Source organism: Glycine max, chromosome 10 (genome assembly GCF_000004515.6).
Source record: "Glycine max cultivar Williams 82 chromosome 10, Glycine_max_v4.0, whole genome shotgun sequence".
NCBI classification, from domain to species: Eukaryota; Viridiplantae; Streptophyta; class Magnoliopsida; order Fabales; family Fabaceae; genus Glycine; species Glycine max.
Genome location: NC_038246.2, coordinates 42,535,194 through 42,552,254, shown reverse-complemented (window position 1 = coordinate 42,552,254; position 17,061 = coordinate 42,535,194). Strand labels below are relative to the sequence as shown.

Genomic DNA, 17,061 nt, shown 5'->3' with positions numbered 1-17,061 from the left:
CAAAAAATAATGACAAATTTTCATAAGAGACTTTAAGCACATATAAGATGAGTATTTTTATTTCAACATAATTTATTTTACTCCTAAGGTCAATCATAATTCAAATTCTAAATCACCACTTGTACCTGATTTTTCTCTTATACAATACAAGTTTCACTACGTTCATTAAAAAAATGAAATATACTCTCAGGAAAACAACAAACTAGAAAACTGAATTGAATCTTTCGGACACCAAGAGCTTAGTTTATCTCTGGGCTAAGTATGTATTTTCTTAGATGTGATTCAAACATAAATATTTGTATGTCATTTATAATATTCTGATTTTATTATAATTTATATCGAATCAGGAATCAACTAGTGATTTATTGGATCAACCCTTGACCTAATGACTTAGTATCACATTCGAGTTAATGACTGATCATAATCCAATAATTATAGACATGATTGTCTTTGTCCTTACTTGATAAGAACATTTTAATGTAAAATATTAATATTTTTTATTCATTAAAACATTTAAATATATTTAAGGTAATGATAAATGATCAAAAATTATTATGGACCTTTAATAATTTTTTGATGAGTCACACCATCACAACTCTAAATAATGTTTGAAAAATCAATTAATAAAACAACACATCATCACTTGATTGATGGTAAAAATTCACAATAAAAATTTAAATATATTAAAGACTTAAAACAATAACAAATTTTGTTAAGAAACTAAAATAAATTTTGGAGATACCTTCCTAAAAAAAATATAAAGTGAACTAATTACGACAAGTAAACATAATTGGGTTTGTGTTATCGCATTTGTTTGTCCTTTCCCGATCGTTAAACCTCCCCCACTGCAATTGCAAATCCCTGATAATTAAACCAAAGAACCATTCCGCTCCAATCTTAAAAGCACTTCCCAGTTCCTAGTTCCCACTCTCTCATTCTCGCATTCCTCTAATCACATAAACCCTATTTTTCTCCACAATGGATCTCCTTCATCAATACTCAGACGGCGACGATCCCGACTCCCCCTCTCAAAACCCTAGCTCCCCGCCGCGCCTCCTCGCCGGCCGCTCCGCCGCCCCCAAGGTCGACGACACCATGCTGGCCCTCACCGTGACCTCCTCCTCCTCCGCGGCCCTCTCTCGGCCCATCGACCCGACCCAGCACCTGGTGGGCTTCAACCCCTCCTACGACCAGCTCTGGGCCCCCATCCAGGGCCCGGCCCACCCCTTCGCCAAGGATGGCATCGCCCAGGGCATGCGCAACCACAAGCTCGGCTTCGTCGAGGACGCCTCCATCGAACCTTTCCTCTTCGACGAGCAGTACAACACCTTCCACAAGTTCGGCTACGCCGCCGACCCCGCCGCCAACAACTTCGTCGGCGACCTCGACGCCCTCCGCGACAACAACGCCGTCTCCGTCTACAACATCCCCCGCCACGAACACAAGAAACGCCGCATTGAGGCCAAGGAGAAGAAGAAATCAGATGAAAACACCGGCGACGACGATGACAACAACGACGAGGAGGAGAACCAGAACCCGGCCTCGGAGGCGTGGATAACGAAGAACAAGAAGAGCCCTTGGGCGGGGAAGAAGGAAGGGTTGCAAGGAGAATTGACCGAAGAGCAGCAGAAGTACGCGGAGGAGTATGCGAAGAAGAAAGGGGAAGAGAAGAGTGGTTTTGGAGGGGAGAAAGTTGAGGTTGTTAAAGATAAAAGCACTTTTCATGGGAAAGAGGAGAAGGATTACCAAGGTAGGTCTTGGATCGCGCCTCCCAAGGATGCAAAGGCGAGTAATGATCATTGTTATATGCCCAAGAGATTGATTCATACTTGGAGTGGACACACCAAAGGGGTTTCTGCTATTAGGTTTTTCCCCAAGTATGGCCATTTGATTCTCTCTGCTGGCATGGATACCAAGATTAAGATTTGGGATGTTTTCAACTCTGGCAAGTGTATGAGGACTTACATGGGACACTCGAAAGCCGTTAGGGATATCTGTTTCAGCAATGATGGGACCAAGTTTTTGAGTGCTGGGTATGACAAGAATATTAAGTATTGGGATACGGAGACAGGGCAGGTGATATCGACGTTTGCCACTGGGAAAATTCCTTACGTTGTGAAGCTTAATCCAGACGAGGATAAGCAGAATGTTTTGTTGGCTGGAATGAGTGATAAGAAGATTGTTCAGTGGGATATGAATACCGGGCAGATAACTCAGGAGTATGATCAGCATTTGGGGGCTGTGAATACCATCACCTTTGTTGATAACAACAGGAGGTTTGTTACTTCCAGTGATGACAAGTCCCTCAGGGTCTGGGAATTCGGTATTCCCGTGGTTATAAAGTATATTAGTGAGCCCCACATGCACTCCATGCCTTCCATTTCGCTTCACCCCAATGCCAATTGGCTCGCCGCGCAGAGCTTGGATAACCAGATACTTATTTATAGCACAAGGGAGAAGTTCCAACTTAACAAGAAGAAGAGATTTGGGGGACATATTGTGGCTGGATATGCGTGTCAGGTCAATTTTTCTCCAGATGGACGATTTGTCATGTCGGGGGATGGTGAAGGGAAGTGTTGGTTCTGGGACTGGAAGACTTGCAAGGTCTACAGAACTCTCAAGTGTCACGAAGGTGTTTGCATTGGTTGCGAGTGGCATCCCTTGGAACAGAGCAAGGTAGCCACGTGTGGCTGGGATGGGATGATTAAGTATTGGTATGTAAACTCTCGTGCTATGCAGCAGTTAATCACAGAATCTTATATGGTGTTTGTTCAAATATGCTTTTGCTATCACAGTTGCTGAACTTATGGTCTCTCTGTTGCTAACATGATATAATTTTTTTTCTAGCTAATACTCCGTACTTGTTTTTATTGGCTAAATTTTTAGTGTGTTTGGTAATAATTTTGATTATAAGAGTTTAAAATACAAAAATAAGCTAATACAAACACAGACCACATATTAATCTCTACTTTATTTATTTTTCCTTTTGACGCCTCCCCTTGTTTATATAGCATTGGATTATAGGGTCAGATTAGCTATTTATTGGATTATAGGTTCACATTTATCAGTTCATTGGTATAGTAGTCTACATGAGTTATGTGTAAGCTCTAATTAGGTGAGGTCACCAAAGAAGATTTTTTCTCTGTTCTTTTCCTTTGGAGTTGTTTCCCTTCCATATCTAAAACTACTTGCCTGTCTGTAACCAATAACCATGTACTTGTCTTGCTCCTGTTGTGTTATTCTTGAATTTCCATGGATGTGGGATACTCAAGTGCCAGGACAGGAATTCCATCTAAGGTCGAACAAATGTAACTAACAATTGAAAAGTTCTCAACTTCCTTCTCTGCTTATAAGTTATAACAAAAGGCCCCTTTGCCTGGTGTCATATTCGTAGCAATTTAGTGATGTAGGTCTTGTAAGATAAACAGCTGAATTTTCTTAACATTCTAAACCTGATTCTCAGAAACAATTTTTAAAAAACCCTTCCTGCAAAGTGGGAGAGCCCTAGGGGGACCTATTCTACAATAATGAACTGTTGTAGACACTTTGGGATGCCTGCTTCTCAAAATTTATAACAATAAAATATATGTTTTGTATGTCACCAAATGTTCTTGGTTGAATAAACCATGGCATTGGGGGTTTGAGAAAGGGGGGGGGGGGGGGTGAGGGACCTCTAAATTGAAGAGTAATAAGGCTGGAAACATAAGCAGCTGTTGAGAACCTTTACTGCCTTTTATACATAGCAAAAAACTGTGACCCATCAATGTCAGAATCTATCTCAAATGTAAATGACTTTACGTCTTGAAATCCAATTTCATCCAGTTCCTTTTCTAAGCTATATCAACATAGCCAACTATAAAACTAATGCGCCTGTCAATTAATTCTTGGTGTAATATGTAAATGATCGGTGTCAGAAATTTTCACTGATCAGTCTCATCCGTGTAAGAATTCAGAATTCCTCTTCCAACTCGTCCCGGAATGGGTGTTATGGCAAAAAGCAAGAAGAAAACAAAAGGAGGAATTTGTCCTATAGAAATTTTATCATGATAAAACTTGTAACACCCTTTATAAGTTTCAGAAGCTTATTCAGACATTTATAGAATTTATGAACAACCTTTCTGAATGTCTGCTTGCCTTTTGAACTTATAGCCCGACAGCATTTTCATCTCCCAAGTCTTGAGTTTATACTGGTCGTAAATCAACTGCATACATACCAGCACAGTACTGGGCAACAGCACAGTACTGAAATCAATAGAATTTAGTCATAGTCCATCCTAATAAAATTAACATTGTATTTTGTCCAACAGCTTTCGTACCTCTCCTCAAATTGCAATGTTGATGCATCTATATCCTACTTGTTTATTATGTATATCATTTTGGCTGTAGTTGCTTGTACAAGGACTGATTTTAACCACATCTACAAATATCCATATTCGTAGTCATATATATGTTTTTAATCCCTCTCCCTATCATCATTAGTTGAGTGATTTAACTCTCAAATTTTTCATTGAGATCGATGTCTGTTGGTTTGCAGGGACTAGTTTCTCCTGATCAACCTGTTGCTGGAATCAGTTGGCAGAAGCAGGGCAAAGAAAGGCACTACTTCACGACAGAAAGGAGAAGAAACATTGAATTCACAATGTTGATATATTCATCCTTGGTTAAAAGTACAATGGCTTTTATTGAATATTATCACGAGATTTCTCTTCACTCATCATGACATGGCCATCCAGTGTTGTGCTAATTGCAATTTTGCCATCTTTTTAGGGACTTTTGTACAATAGTCATTTTAAGTTAGATATTCATGTGTGAAAATTGCCCTCTCATGTTGCAGTTTAATTTAATTACGTTTTATGCTATGAATTGTGCATACTTTGGGTGGGGATTTTTGTCACTACGGGATATAAAAGAATATCTGTACTCGGACCGTGTTCTCCGCACTTTAATTCATATGAAAAATTGAATAAATAATATTGATTAAAAATATGATAATAATTAAATTTATAAGGGTTTGACTATGGTGAAATATCTCAAACGGGAGATATCGATAAAAATTATAAGAAAAATTACATTTGACACCTCCATTTCTTAAAATTTCACATGATAATTTTGCAATTTTTAATGTCTATATAATGTTATAAATTATTTAGTTTATAATTACTTTAAAATTATAATGTTTTTACAAATTTTACTTTTTCTTTTGCGACTTAAAAGGTTGATGTAGTGGTATAAGATTTCATTGCTTCACATGAGTAAGAACAGTTTACTAAATGAGAGAATTCTATTCAATTTTCATTGTATGTGAGGTTTTTTTGAATCATGCACCGTGAGCAAGATTAGTATTTGATTCGGTAGGTTGGGAACACTCGTACCTTCTGACTTAAGGAAAAAAAATCTTACTTCTCTTTAAATTGAGTTTTCAAATAAATATTTACCCTCAAACATACTTTTAAAACATAACTAACCATAAATTTAAATTAATTTTACTCTCATTTCTACTTCTAGAACCCTAATACAAATATATCCGAATAGGTAGACTCACCTCATTCAAATTACGTAGAATTAGTAATATATTTCTTGCCCCTTTTTATATGGAAAATGTTGATCGATGTCTTACCAATTAAAGAATAAAAGAAAAAAAATTAAAAACTGTAATAATATATTCTTTCATAATTTTTAATATAACTGCAATAATAATTTTTATTTATTTATTTTAATCATCGTTTTAAAAAAAAACTCTTGTTACCGGGACCCTTCCTCTATTTACATTCTAATTCTAACTCTAATTTATGGTTTGGCTGGAAAAAAAGACAAATGTTTATGTCAATCCAGGCACCAACATTAAGAAAAAACATAAGAGAAAGTTCTCTAATCTTATTTGCTAACAAAAATTAATATTTTAAAGTTTGTCTTCCCATAAATAAAATAGAATAAAAAATCCACGCACGCACTATTTTATATTTCTCCAATTTTACAAATTTTAGTGGCCACGACCACGAGACTAAAACCAAAACCAAAACTCGAGCAAGCTTTCACTCCCCTAGGATCCAACCTGGTACTCAACACTTTCCTCTTTTATTAGTTTTTCCTTCCTTTTATTTGGACTTTTTGTAGTTCATTTCTTCGACGGGCATCAAAATTTGAATCTTTATTTACTATCTCTGTGTGCCATAGGCAAATTTATGCAGTTTTTCCATATGCGTTTTTTTGCTTTATACAAAGTTTTTGGTTGAGGAAAAGAGATTTTTTTTTTTAACTTCCTAACATGTTTTCAGTGTTTAAATAGCTTTTTTACATGGAAGAAGCACAATTGTAAAAAAAAAAGTTGTCTGCTTGTTGAATTTCAGAGTCCACGTTGACCCATTTTGAGAGCATGGATGATGAAAGAGAAACCCTAGATGAGCCTGTAGAAAAGGAGGGATCTTTGGTTGGGGATGGGAAGGACTTAAAGGTTGGGGTTTTGGGTTCTGATTTGTGCACAGAAGATGGTGTTTGCACTCGTGAGGGTGATGCTGAGCTGAATGGTGATGTGGGTTTTGATGGATCTAAAGAGGAGGGTAAAGGTGTGAATCCTTCAGGTGGAGAAGCTGCTGAGGCTCTTGGTGAGGGTTCTCAAGTTGTAAGATCCTTAGAAGGTAAGAGTGAGAATGAGATTGCTGAGTTGGATGGAAATGATGCTACCTTGAAAACATTGGATGAGAAGAAGAACATTAATGACAGGAAGGTGAAAAAGTTAGTAGAAAAAGAAGCAATTAGTGATGTTATTCGGGTCAAGTCAGATGTTAGTCAAAGCATTGAAGAGCATGCTAAGGCTCTTGGTGAGGGTTCTCAAGTTGTTAAGTTCTTAGAAGGTAAGAGTGAGAATGACACTGTTGAGTCTGATATTAGTCAAAGCATTGAAGGGAAAGCTGGCTTTCCTGAGCAGGTTGGTTCACAAGGAGAACTAGAGATTGAAGGTGAAAATTTTGATGATGCTAAATGGAGAAAACCAACACATGGAAGAGTTACAAAGCATGTGTCGAATAAGAGTTCAGGAAACATTCTTCATGCAAGTTATCAGCTGCCAAAGGAGAGAGGTGAGTTTTCTGTGTATGATATGGTTTGGGGTAAGGTGAAAAGCCATCCATGGTGGCCAGGGCAGATATTTGATCTCTCGGATTCGTCTGTGGAGGCAAAGAAGCATTTAAAAAAGGACCGCCACTTGGTTGCGTATTTTGGGGATAGAACATTTGCTTCTCTAATATTGTAAAGCAGAGCAATTCAGATGCATTTCAGAATGCTGTAGATTGTGCTTTGGATGAAGTCAGGCAATGTGCAGAATTTGGGTTAGCATGTTCCTGCATACCTAAAGATACTTATGACAAGATTAAGCTCCAGACTGTTGAAAGCACTGGTATTCGAGAAGAACTAAGTTTCACACGCAGAGTGGATGAGTCTTTAAATGCTAGTTCCTTTTCACCAGATAACCTTTTGGAATACTTGAAAACTCTATCTGAGTTTCCAACTGGTGGCTTTGATCGATTGGAGCTTTTAATTGCTAAGGCTCAGTTGCTTGCTTTCTATCGTTTAAAGGGTTACTCTTGCTTGCCTGAGTTACAATATTGTGGAGTTGTGGATAATGACACCGATGCCTTCTTAATTAAGGACTTACTTAAGGGTACTGATAAAAGTTTGAGTAAAGTTAATAAGCATGCAACTCATGCGAGTAAAAAAGGTCAAACTGGTGCTGGAAATTTGAAGACAACAAATGGCTCCTGTCGCAAAAGCAAGCATAATTTGAAAGATGATTTATATCCAGAAAAGAAGAAAAGAATCTTGTCAGAATCAGTAGGTCGGACTCCAGATTCTTCACATGGTTATTATCGGTCAGGTGATGCCACTGATAATCTGATTTCTCCTGCCTCTTCCAAGAAAAGGAAGACTATTGATCACTGTGCTGCTGTTTCAGGGGTGAAAGATCGGAGAAAAACAATTTCCCTTGCCAAAGTTTCAAATTCCATAAAACAATCATTTAAAATTGGTGAACGTATTCTAAGGGTTGCTAATCAACTTACTGGACCACCGTCTGTGTTGAAGTGTTCTGGAGACAGGTCTCAAATGGAAGATGGAAGTGCTGATGGCTTTTCAGGAAATGGATCTGGTTTCTTCTCCCCTAATCTTGAGAAGACTCAGAAGTCAAGCTTGACTGTTCCAACAGAATATTCATCTCTAGATGATTTGCTACATTTACTTCAGTGGGTAGCACAAGAACCCCTGGGAGATTATAGTTCCTTGAATGTTATAGTGAGCTTCTTCTCTGATTTCAGGAATTCAATAATTGTGGCCAATGATTCTGGAAAAGAAATTTCGCCTACAAAGAAAGTTGGTAAAAAGAAGAAACGACCTGTGGGTGGATCACCTGAAACAATTGAATTTGATGATCTAAGTGATACACATTGGACTGACAAGGGCATCCAGAGTGGTTCTGAAAAAAAGCTGCCGCGGAGAAGCAACAGAAGAGACTATCAGCATGCCCCTGCTGAGCCAGAAAAACCTATTATAGTTTATACTCGTAGGTCCTATTCCAGGAAACAATGTTCAGACAGCAATCTTGTTGTGGTTCCTGAAAAGCCTTTTGTTTGTGCAGATGAGAATTCTCCGGCTGAGCTTGTGTTGAACTTTGCTGAGCTGGATTCTGTTCCCTCAGAAATGCACCTAAATAAGATTTTTAGGCGATTTGGACCTCTAAATGAATCTGAAACAGAAGTTGATAGAGGGAGCAGCCGGGCTAGAGTGGTTTTTAAGAAGTGTACTGATGCAGAGGTTGCTTTCAGTAATGCTAAAAACTTCAACATATTTGGATCAGTTCTTGTAAATTACAAGCTTAACCATACTCCAAGTACATTGTTCAAAGCTTCATCTCTTGCCACAACTCAAGACCAGGAGAATGGAGATGCATGTTGATCTCTCTAATTCTGAACTTAATATGATCTAATCATTTGGTAAGTAACTTTTTTCTATGACATGCAGTGTTTGGTAATTGATTATTTTGATAGGTGCACTCGTCCTATGGTTGATGTGATAGTAACTGCATGCTATCCTGGTGGAGGATGCAGTAGCATCAATAGAGCATAGCTTGAACATGAAATCATTAGTTATTTTCACTCTAGTTTTGATTTGGGACTAATTGAATTATTGCCTTACTAGGTCATAAATATTTTAGTATCACTAGAATGTCTTTAAGGAAGCATGTCAGCTGACCAACAATCTAGAATAGTGAAGATAAGGAGGAGGATGTTATCAAACATTCAGCTTTCAATCCCGCCACTTCAAGACAAAAGGAAATGATTTTGCATTTTTGCAGCAAGAATCTGAGACTACAGAAGAAAGAAATATGGAAGAAAACAAGGGTATTACTTACTTGGGCAAATGTGATTAGTGATATTTAGCTATCACGATACCAATGCATCTCTGTTAGCTCTATTTACTTAGATATCTGTGTCATTACAAAATGAAAATTTTCAGTCTGGGAGCAGTAGCATTAAGAACATTAGATAGATCCATTTTAATTGTATATTGGCTTTAAAATGTTGTTAAGTAAACGGTCCTGTTTGTGGTAGAGACAGGAATTTGATTTCATTTTTCCTTGGTTTAGCTAGCCTGGGGCCTCCTAATTTAGTTGTTACTGTAGAATAAAGAGAGTTGAATATACTGAAACTTTGGTTTTTGTAGGATTTTCCTGTTTGTTATTGTTTGCGCTGTACATCTTTTGTTTGATTTGGCACAATTTTGACATTTACTTCAAATGTGATTCTTTGAGCGCCAACCCCCCATAGACTCTGATAAGAACAGTTGATGGCTTAGCTGCATTTGATTTGAAGCTCCTGCATCGTACAGGATTACTTCATAAGCAAGCTCGAGTATCCTAGCAGTGACTCACTTACATCCAGATGATGGCTTAGCCGCATTTGAGTCCTATAAGTTGATCACATGCAAAGACACTAGGTAAGCACATCTTTCAATACATTATTACTCCGCTAACTATGTTGTTGGAGTGTTTTTGCAGGTACCTTCCATTTTCATCATCACAATTTGACCAGTAGATTTCTTCTCATCTCAAAGAGAAGCAAATATAGTGGCCTTACCAATCATTTTGGTGCTACTAGATCAGCTATTCTCTATCCAAAATAAATTACATTTGCAGTTCTCATTGTAGGGAGTGCTGAAAACATGGGAGCATATACATAACTGAAACTGCTGAACCAATTTATTGCTAAATGGCTGGCAAAATAACCGAAATGCTATTTCATATAGCCATCCATTATTTTGTTGTAGGATGCACTATTTTATTGCTTGAATAAACCTTCAATTTGGTCTTCTGAAGTTACCTACGTTATCACGTTAGTTTTTCAAAAAATTTGATAACCAAAATAGTCTCCAAACATTTTAACTATTACCATATTAGTCCTCCAAAAAATTGTATTCTCAAATTAATGCCCTAAAAATTTATTGTTGCCAAAATTGATCTATTATTGAATTTTTGTCACCACCTTAGTCCTTCATTTTAGATATTTAAGAGAAGAGATTAATTTAATGGCATTACGGCATTAAGTTTTATTTACATGACATTTACAATTATCAATGTAAGGTGTCTAAGGCAAAAAAAAAAAAAAACAATTGTACATGTTATGTAAAGTGGCCACGCTATATTTTATACATGCGATACTATACCATCTTAAAATATTTAATAATTTATAAAAAGTGTTAAATAAAATAATCATTTGATAAGGAATCTGATTAAGGAAATAAATATAAATATTGTAAACAACTGAGGAAATAAAACTAGGAGTCATTCGAAATATGTTAAAAAACAAAATACTTGCATATAAACAATTTAAAAGGATTCTCTTGATGAACCGAGTACATGGGTCTATGTATGGTGGACATTGAATTCACAAAATTCCCACGTCTAGAAATAAATCTGAAACAACATATGAAATTGAAAACCATTGAGTCCTCGTCTATTGAATGAGCATAATCAGAACTGCATAGGAGAGTGCAACCATTACCAGACTCATACAATTGTGAAAAAAATATGAAAAATTAAAAAGTCGTGTAGCAGTCTCTTTTTTTTTTTTGGATTACTGTGTAGCAAGTCTTTAAAGATTCTATTACACTATTACGAATTTTCTAGATGAATGACAAGTGAATATTTTTTACATCATTAAGAGAGAAGCAAACTGTATGGCCTAAACTAAATAAACTAACAAATGCAGTGTCTGCAAATATTATATATTATATAATAATCTAAAGAAAACACTCAAAGCAAGTGCTTCTCACCATGACAAGCTACATGGCGAATCACATGCAATAACCCCAAACACATCTCTCCCTTGAGTTGGTCAGGCAGCTAAATATGACATGTATAATGTATTAATAAAAATCTACCTTAGTACCGTAACAAAATTCTGACACTGATGCCTTCTAAACGAGAACCTAAATATTAAATCACCAAACCATTGTTTCCACCCATTCCATGCGTACAAGCATTCAAGGGAAATAAATAAGATGCGTAGAAGCATCTAAACTATTCATGGCCTTGCATTGAAGGCATAACCAGATGTTGTGGTTGCACCTGCAAATCCCAACAGATTAAGAAAATATCATTAGTCTCAAGAGAGAAGGTAGAAGAGATGTTCTTAGCATACGACTGAAAGCAAAGAAATCACACTATTCACTTGAACAAGCATTTGAATTCCTATGCCCAACCAATCTTAATTGTTAAAAACACCATGATTAACAAAACGAGTAGCATTTGATCATCAAAGAACAAGGACTCATAGGATGAAGCATGCAAAAACATAAGGAATACTGAGCAATCTACTTTTGCCATTATGAATTATATTTTGGCTTATGTAACATAAGTATCATCCTAGACTTTAGCCGAAGGACAATATTAAGACAAGTATTCAGGTAATTAGCAAATGATTTCCAATTTAGGCACCGCAAAAAACCTGAAATCACCAATGCCTTGTATTTAATGCTGAAAGGCTAAACTATTGTACGATGTTTAAAAATAAACCAACTTTATAATGAATCAAAGAAACAATCTCATAACCTTCTGTTGTCACAGACTCCAATGAGCCCATCCATATTTTATTTATAGAAAGGGCTAAAGAATTATTATATTTTTCTATATCTTCAACAAAGTACCTACAAATTTGGGACAGTCATCATTCAACACTACGATAACTCACTTCTGAACAGATCTGGGGAGTTTTGCAAAGGATGGAGTAGGTAATCATGTGCACAGAACTTAACTATCACGTTCGATGAGGAGAAACAATAGACTAATAGAGAGGGCAGAACAAATTTGGAAAAAGAGAGAAAGGGGATATTATTAGAAGAGAGGGAGAACAACCAACAAGGTCCAGCATAGTTAGTAGGCTAGTAGATAGTTGGGTTCCTTAAACATGTTGTCAAGGATTTGATTCCTAGCAATGTGTACGGAGAAGACTTTACTAGTGATCTCTACACTTCAAAAGGAATTAATCTCTGACAATCAGTTGGGAGATATCCTTGATGAAAACCAAAAAGAAAAGAGAGAGAGGGAGAATAAAACAACTCGACAATCAGTCGATAACAATCAATCCTAAAACATAAGCTAGTAAATCAAAGTACATAGACAAGAAATACAATTTTAAAATAAAAAAGCTATTATACAATGGAAGTCTCAAATCCCTAGAACAACTCAGATAACTGCACATTTCAGGGGTGTGACTATGTGTGTGCATCAAAGGTATTTCTCAGTTGACAACTAATGACCAATTCCTTTCAAGATGAAAAAATCACTGAAGTGTGTACAACCCCATGGTTATGAGTTATGAAATTTTTAAGTGAAGTTTAATTTTTAGTATTATGAAATTATGCATATTATTATTTTTTTTCGTTTAACACTGCTTTATATATTATACTAAAAATATAAAAAAATTATAGTCGGTTTAACCTCAGTTAGACCATTGAACCTTTAATCAGTGTTTTCACCATTTCAATGACCAATCTGGTTTTTAAAACATGCCTCAAACAAAAAAAAAATGTTCAAAGAACCTGAAGTTGTGTTAATAATATAAAAGGAAATTGAAACTCTCTGCAACTAAAATGAAAAAAAGAAGAAGATAGTAACTCAATTTAAAAGAACAAGAGTGTGGAACACAGGAGAATCCATCAACAATTTCCTGTCCCTTTTCAAGTTTAAGGGTAAACTACTGACACACTCAAAACATATTGTATGTTTAAGGGGGGTTGTCAAATATGCAGAGGGATTGGATAGCCTTACCCCATTGAAGTTTTCATTATTCTTAATTTTTTTTTCTTTTTCATTTTTATTTATGGAGTATTCCTTACCCACCAAATTCATCGTAATTTTCTTCTCTGTCTTGATGATTTTTTTTTCCTTTTATCTAAACAAATAAAACTTGTAAATCACTTTATCTCTATGCAATATAACAGAGAATGTGTGTGTAACTGACATAGCACATTATTACGCTGACTTATCTCTTTTGTCTTCACATTATCATGAGTTCATGACATCCAGAGCTGGGGAAATAAACGCTAATGTCCCACACTCCCACTGGTTTGGCACATTGTCAGCAGTATTAAGTAAACACGTAGTAACACTATAATACCATGCAGTGATTAAGTAAACATCTAGTAACACTATGTTTTCTGAATGTCCATAATTGAGCTTGCATGTGTTTGCTATAAAAACAATTTGAGCATTTGTGCATTCAAGAGAGATGGAAAGAAAGGCTATTACCTGCAAACCAATATAGTTCAGCGAACCCTGATGAACAAGCTGCCAGAAACATAAACCAACAGTGCAGACAAAGTACGTATTAACTAATGAACCAAACCATATTTACATCAACAAAATATCACAAGAATAAAAATTGTTAAACCAAAAATAAAACTCCAAAAAGGTTATGAAACCACACCTGAGCATTTTGACCTGCAAGGCCAACTTGATCTGGTCTAGCAGATCCATCACCACTTCTAGCAGATCCTTTAGTGTCACCCTATAAAGAATTTGTGTTTGCAAACATTAACATTTCCATTGGCAAAATAGTCCAAGATAAACAACCAAATAACACAATTAAGCCAAGGGGAGAATTAACTAACCTCCGCCTGTGATATCATGGACATTTCAAAATCACCAACCAAATAATAAGAAAGAAAGAAAAAAAGATCAGATAATTATAAAGGCATAAGGAACATTATCAAAACTTCAACATTAAAATGAAGAGAGGAGGATGAGAATGTACAGATCCAGTAATTACCAGGTTTCCCACCCACCCAGCTCATCTAACCAAACACCAACCCACACCTCGAGATGGAAAAGGAAATGAAAAATGGGAAGTTTATGTAATTTCACAAAACCTCAGGAGTAGTTAGTGTAATTTACTCAAGAATAAAATCGTCTTTTATATGTATATCTAGATTCTACAATTCAAGAGAGCCAGATGCATCAGACAAGGATTCAATTTAGATTATTCCAATTATCAAATTTTCTCCTCAAGTTCTAACATATATCAACTAAAAAAAAACTGACAGAAACCCTCAAAAAATATACCAAGAAAAAAGAAATATTACCTCTCTGTACCTAGCCAGGTACACCTTAAGCGGCTCAATGTAGTCTTCAAACCCTAAAGTTGCCATGGCCCATAGTAAATCGTCTCCATTGATTGTCTTTCTCTTCTCCTTCTGGCATTTCTCACTCGCCCTGCAAGTCATAATAACCACGTGCGTGGAATTCAGTAATTAAAAAATTCTCAGAACCCCCAATCCCCAAAAAATAAAAATTAAAAAACTGCAGCTTTACATTAAAAAACATTTTGAGCTAAAAAACAAAAAACATTTGATATCGATAACTGGATATGTATAGTTGCTAATAACTGACTCACTCGCTGGTAATGAAGCTGATGAATTCAGAAACGCATTCTTGCATTGTGTCTTTTGCATCCTTCGCAATCTTGCCATTGGGAGGCAGAGCCTTCTTCATGATGCGGCTGATGTTGGCAATGGGAAGGTACCGGTCCTGCTCTCTAGCCGCGCCGGACAACGAGCCGCGAGGGCTCTGCTCGCCACCACTCTCGTGACTCGGACTCGCCGGTGCATCCGACATCTCACAAACCCTACAAATTACAATACAAAATATTTCTGATTTCTCACAAACCAACCACCAATGCACCTTTGTTTGTTGTTGATGATGATGTTTATAGAAGAAACATGTATTATGGGAGATGAGAGGGAAGTGAAAAAAATTGAGGGGAAGAATTAATTGGCGATGGAAAGTGGACGGTGATGTATAAAAAAAATTGACATGGATGGACCCCAAATTTAACAGAAGAGGATAAAAGTTATTACCGGTGACAAAGAGAGTCAGTAAGAGAAAGGGGAAGGGATGAGATTTTGTATTTGGCGCCAGCGATGATTGGTTGGATCGGCTCCAAAAGCCAGACAATAACACAGAAAGCAGAGAAGATACTCCACTATTTTTACTTAACATTCTTGTCACCCTTCATCTTGTTTCTTTTCTTTAAGATATCTATGGAAATGGAAACAAATCAAAAATGATTTTTGTACGGTCAAATAAAAGTGATTTTTTAAAGAAAGTTTTTCTGGTATAAACTGTAAAGTAATTTAAAAAGAGATTTTCTTATGTATTTTTTTATTTAATCAGAATATAGTTTAAAGATTTTGTATATTATTATTTTAATTATTAACTATATGTATAATAAAATATTATTTTTTATAGGTTTAAATATCATTTTGTTCACTTGGGTTGGCACAGCTTAAGATATTTCTTGTTTACTTTTTAATTGTAACTGTTACTTTAGTTTGTTGGATGCTCAATAACGCACGTCTAATCTTTACACGTAATCGCACCTTACTCTTTTTTTTATATATATATATATATACTATCTTCAAACTAACAACACTCAAATCAAATAACACTTTCTCATCTTATAATTTTTTTTATTACTTTAAGTTTCTATCTGGAAATTGGGTTTACATAATGTTTAAATATTCATTTTAGATTAGATTTGGAAGGAAGGAATTGAATATAGCACACAACATAGGAAAAATATTCATTTTAGATTAGATTTGGAAGGAAGGAATTGAATATAGCACACAACATAGGAAAAATGTGATTATAATTCCTACCATGTTATCTTGCATTCAAAGTCTTCTTCTTAATCTTCTTTTTTCCTTTTTAGAAAAAGAAACTCGTTATTAATTACTTGTTTTTGAGTTTTTGAGGTGTCACATTTATAGTCAAATTTTTTCTAGTTATCTTATGTATGAAAGTAACAATGTCAACCATTTTATATTAAATGATTTTTTTTATCTCATTCCGATGCTATACGTTTTTTTTTTAATATCTTTATACCTTTAGGGAAATGAAGCTTTGGAAATATATAATTTTCTAATATCTCATGATGGTGAAAAAATGTATGGTATTGTGTTGGCAAAAAACACTTTGATCTAAAGAGAGGAATTAGAAGATACAAGGCGAGTAAAAAATCTATTATCTTTTATAGACTTTTTTTATTGTCTTCTGCTTTATTTCTATTTACTTACTTTATTATTTCTTCTTAAGTGTTTTGAGAGGTAAAGAAAAAAAATCTAATGAATTCTCCCCTATCTCATTCACATGATATAAGTTTATTTTAATTACTTTTTTTATTATTTTTGTGCCTCTAGGGAACAAAAGTTATGAGAGTGTTTAATTTTCTAATATTTCAAGAAGTAAAAAAATGCATGGCGTTCTGTTTGCAAAGACTCTTTGATCTCAAGAGAAAAAAATGAAAAGAAACTAGATGGACAAAGTAAAAAAAAATCTTACATTTTATAGACTTTTTAACTGTTTTCATCTTCTACATTATTTTCTTTACTTAATTGTTTTGTTTAAGTATTTTTAAAGAGAAAGAAAAAATCTAATAATTTTTCCCTTATCTCATTCATAAGTTTTTTAAATTTTTATTTTATTTTTGTGCCTTTAGGGAATGAAATTCATGTGAC

At 35.4% G+C, this 17,061-nt stretch overlaps 2 protein-coding genes and 1 pseudogene across 4 annotated transcripts; 2 read left to right on the top strand and 1 right to left on the bottom strand.

Moving 5' to 3' along the window:
• Window positions 1–790: 790 nt before the first annotated feature.
• Window positions 791–4,859, top strand: LOC100816419 (pre-mRNA-processing factor 17). Its single transcript, XM_003536218.5, has 2 exons — window positions 791–2,714; window positions 4,535–4,859. The coding sequence occupies exons 1-2, from the start codon at window positions 979–981 to the stop codon at window positions 4,539–4,541; spliced, it is 1,743 nt and encodes a 580-aa protein (XP_003536266.1). The 5' UTR covers window positions 791–978; the 3' UTR covers window positions 4,542–4,859.
• A 1,106-nt stretch (window positions 4,860–5,965) lies between these two features.
• On the top strand, window positions 5,966–8,974 carry LOC102669879 (uncharacterized; annotated as a pseudogene). Its single transcript, XR_001383256.3, has 2 exons — window positions 5,966–6,055; window positions 6,348–8,974. The product of XR_001383256.3 is annotated as an uncharacterized protein (transcript).
• A 2,241-nt stretch (window positions 8,975–11,215) lies between these two features.
• LOC100815883 (nuclear transcription factor Y subunit B-8-like) lies at window positions 11,216–15,592 on the bottom strand. 2 transcript variants are annotated; one of them, XM_006588431.4, is made up of 7 exons: window positions 15,403–15,592; window positions 14,940–15,170; window positions 14,629–14,758; window positions 14,158–14,163; window positions 13,974–14,054; window positions 13,796–13,834; window positions 11,256–11,614 (listed from the first exon to the last, which is right to left on the bottom strand). In XM_006588431.4, the coding sequence occupies exons 2-7, from the start codon at window positions 15,158–15,160 to the stop codon at window positions 11,567–11,569; spliced, it is 525 nt and encodes a 174-aa protein (XP_006588494.1). In that variant the 5' UTR covers window positions 15,161–15,170; window positions 15,403–15,592; the 3' UTR covers window positions 11,256–11,566.
• Window positions 15,593–17,061: the final 1,469 nt, after the last annotated feature.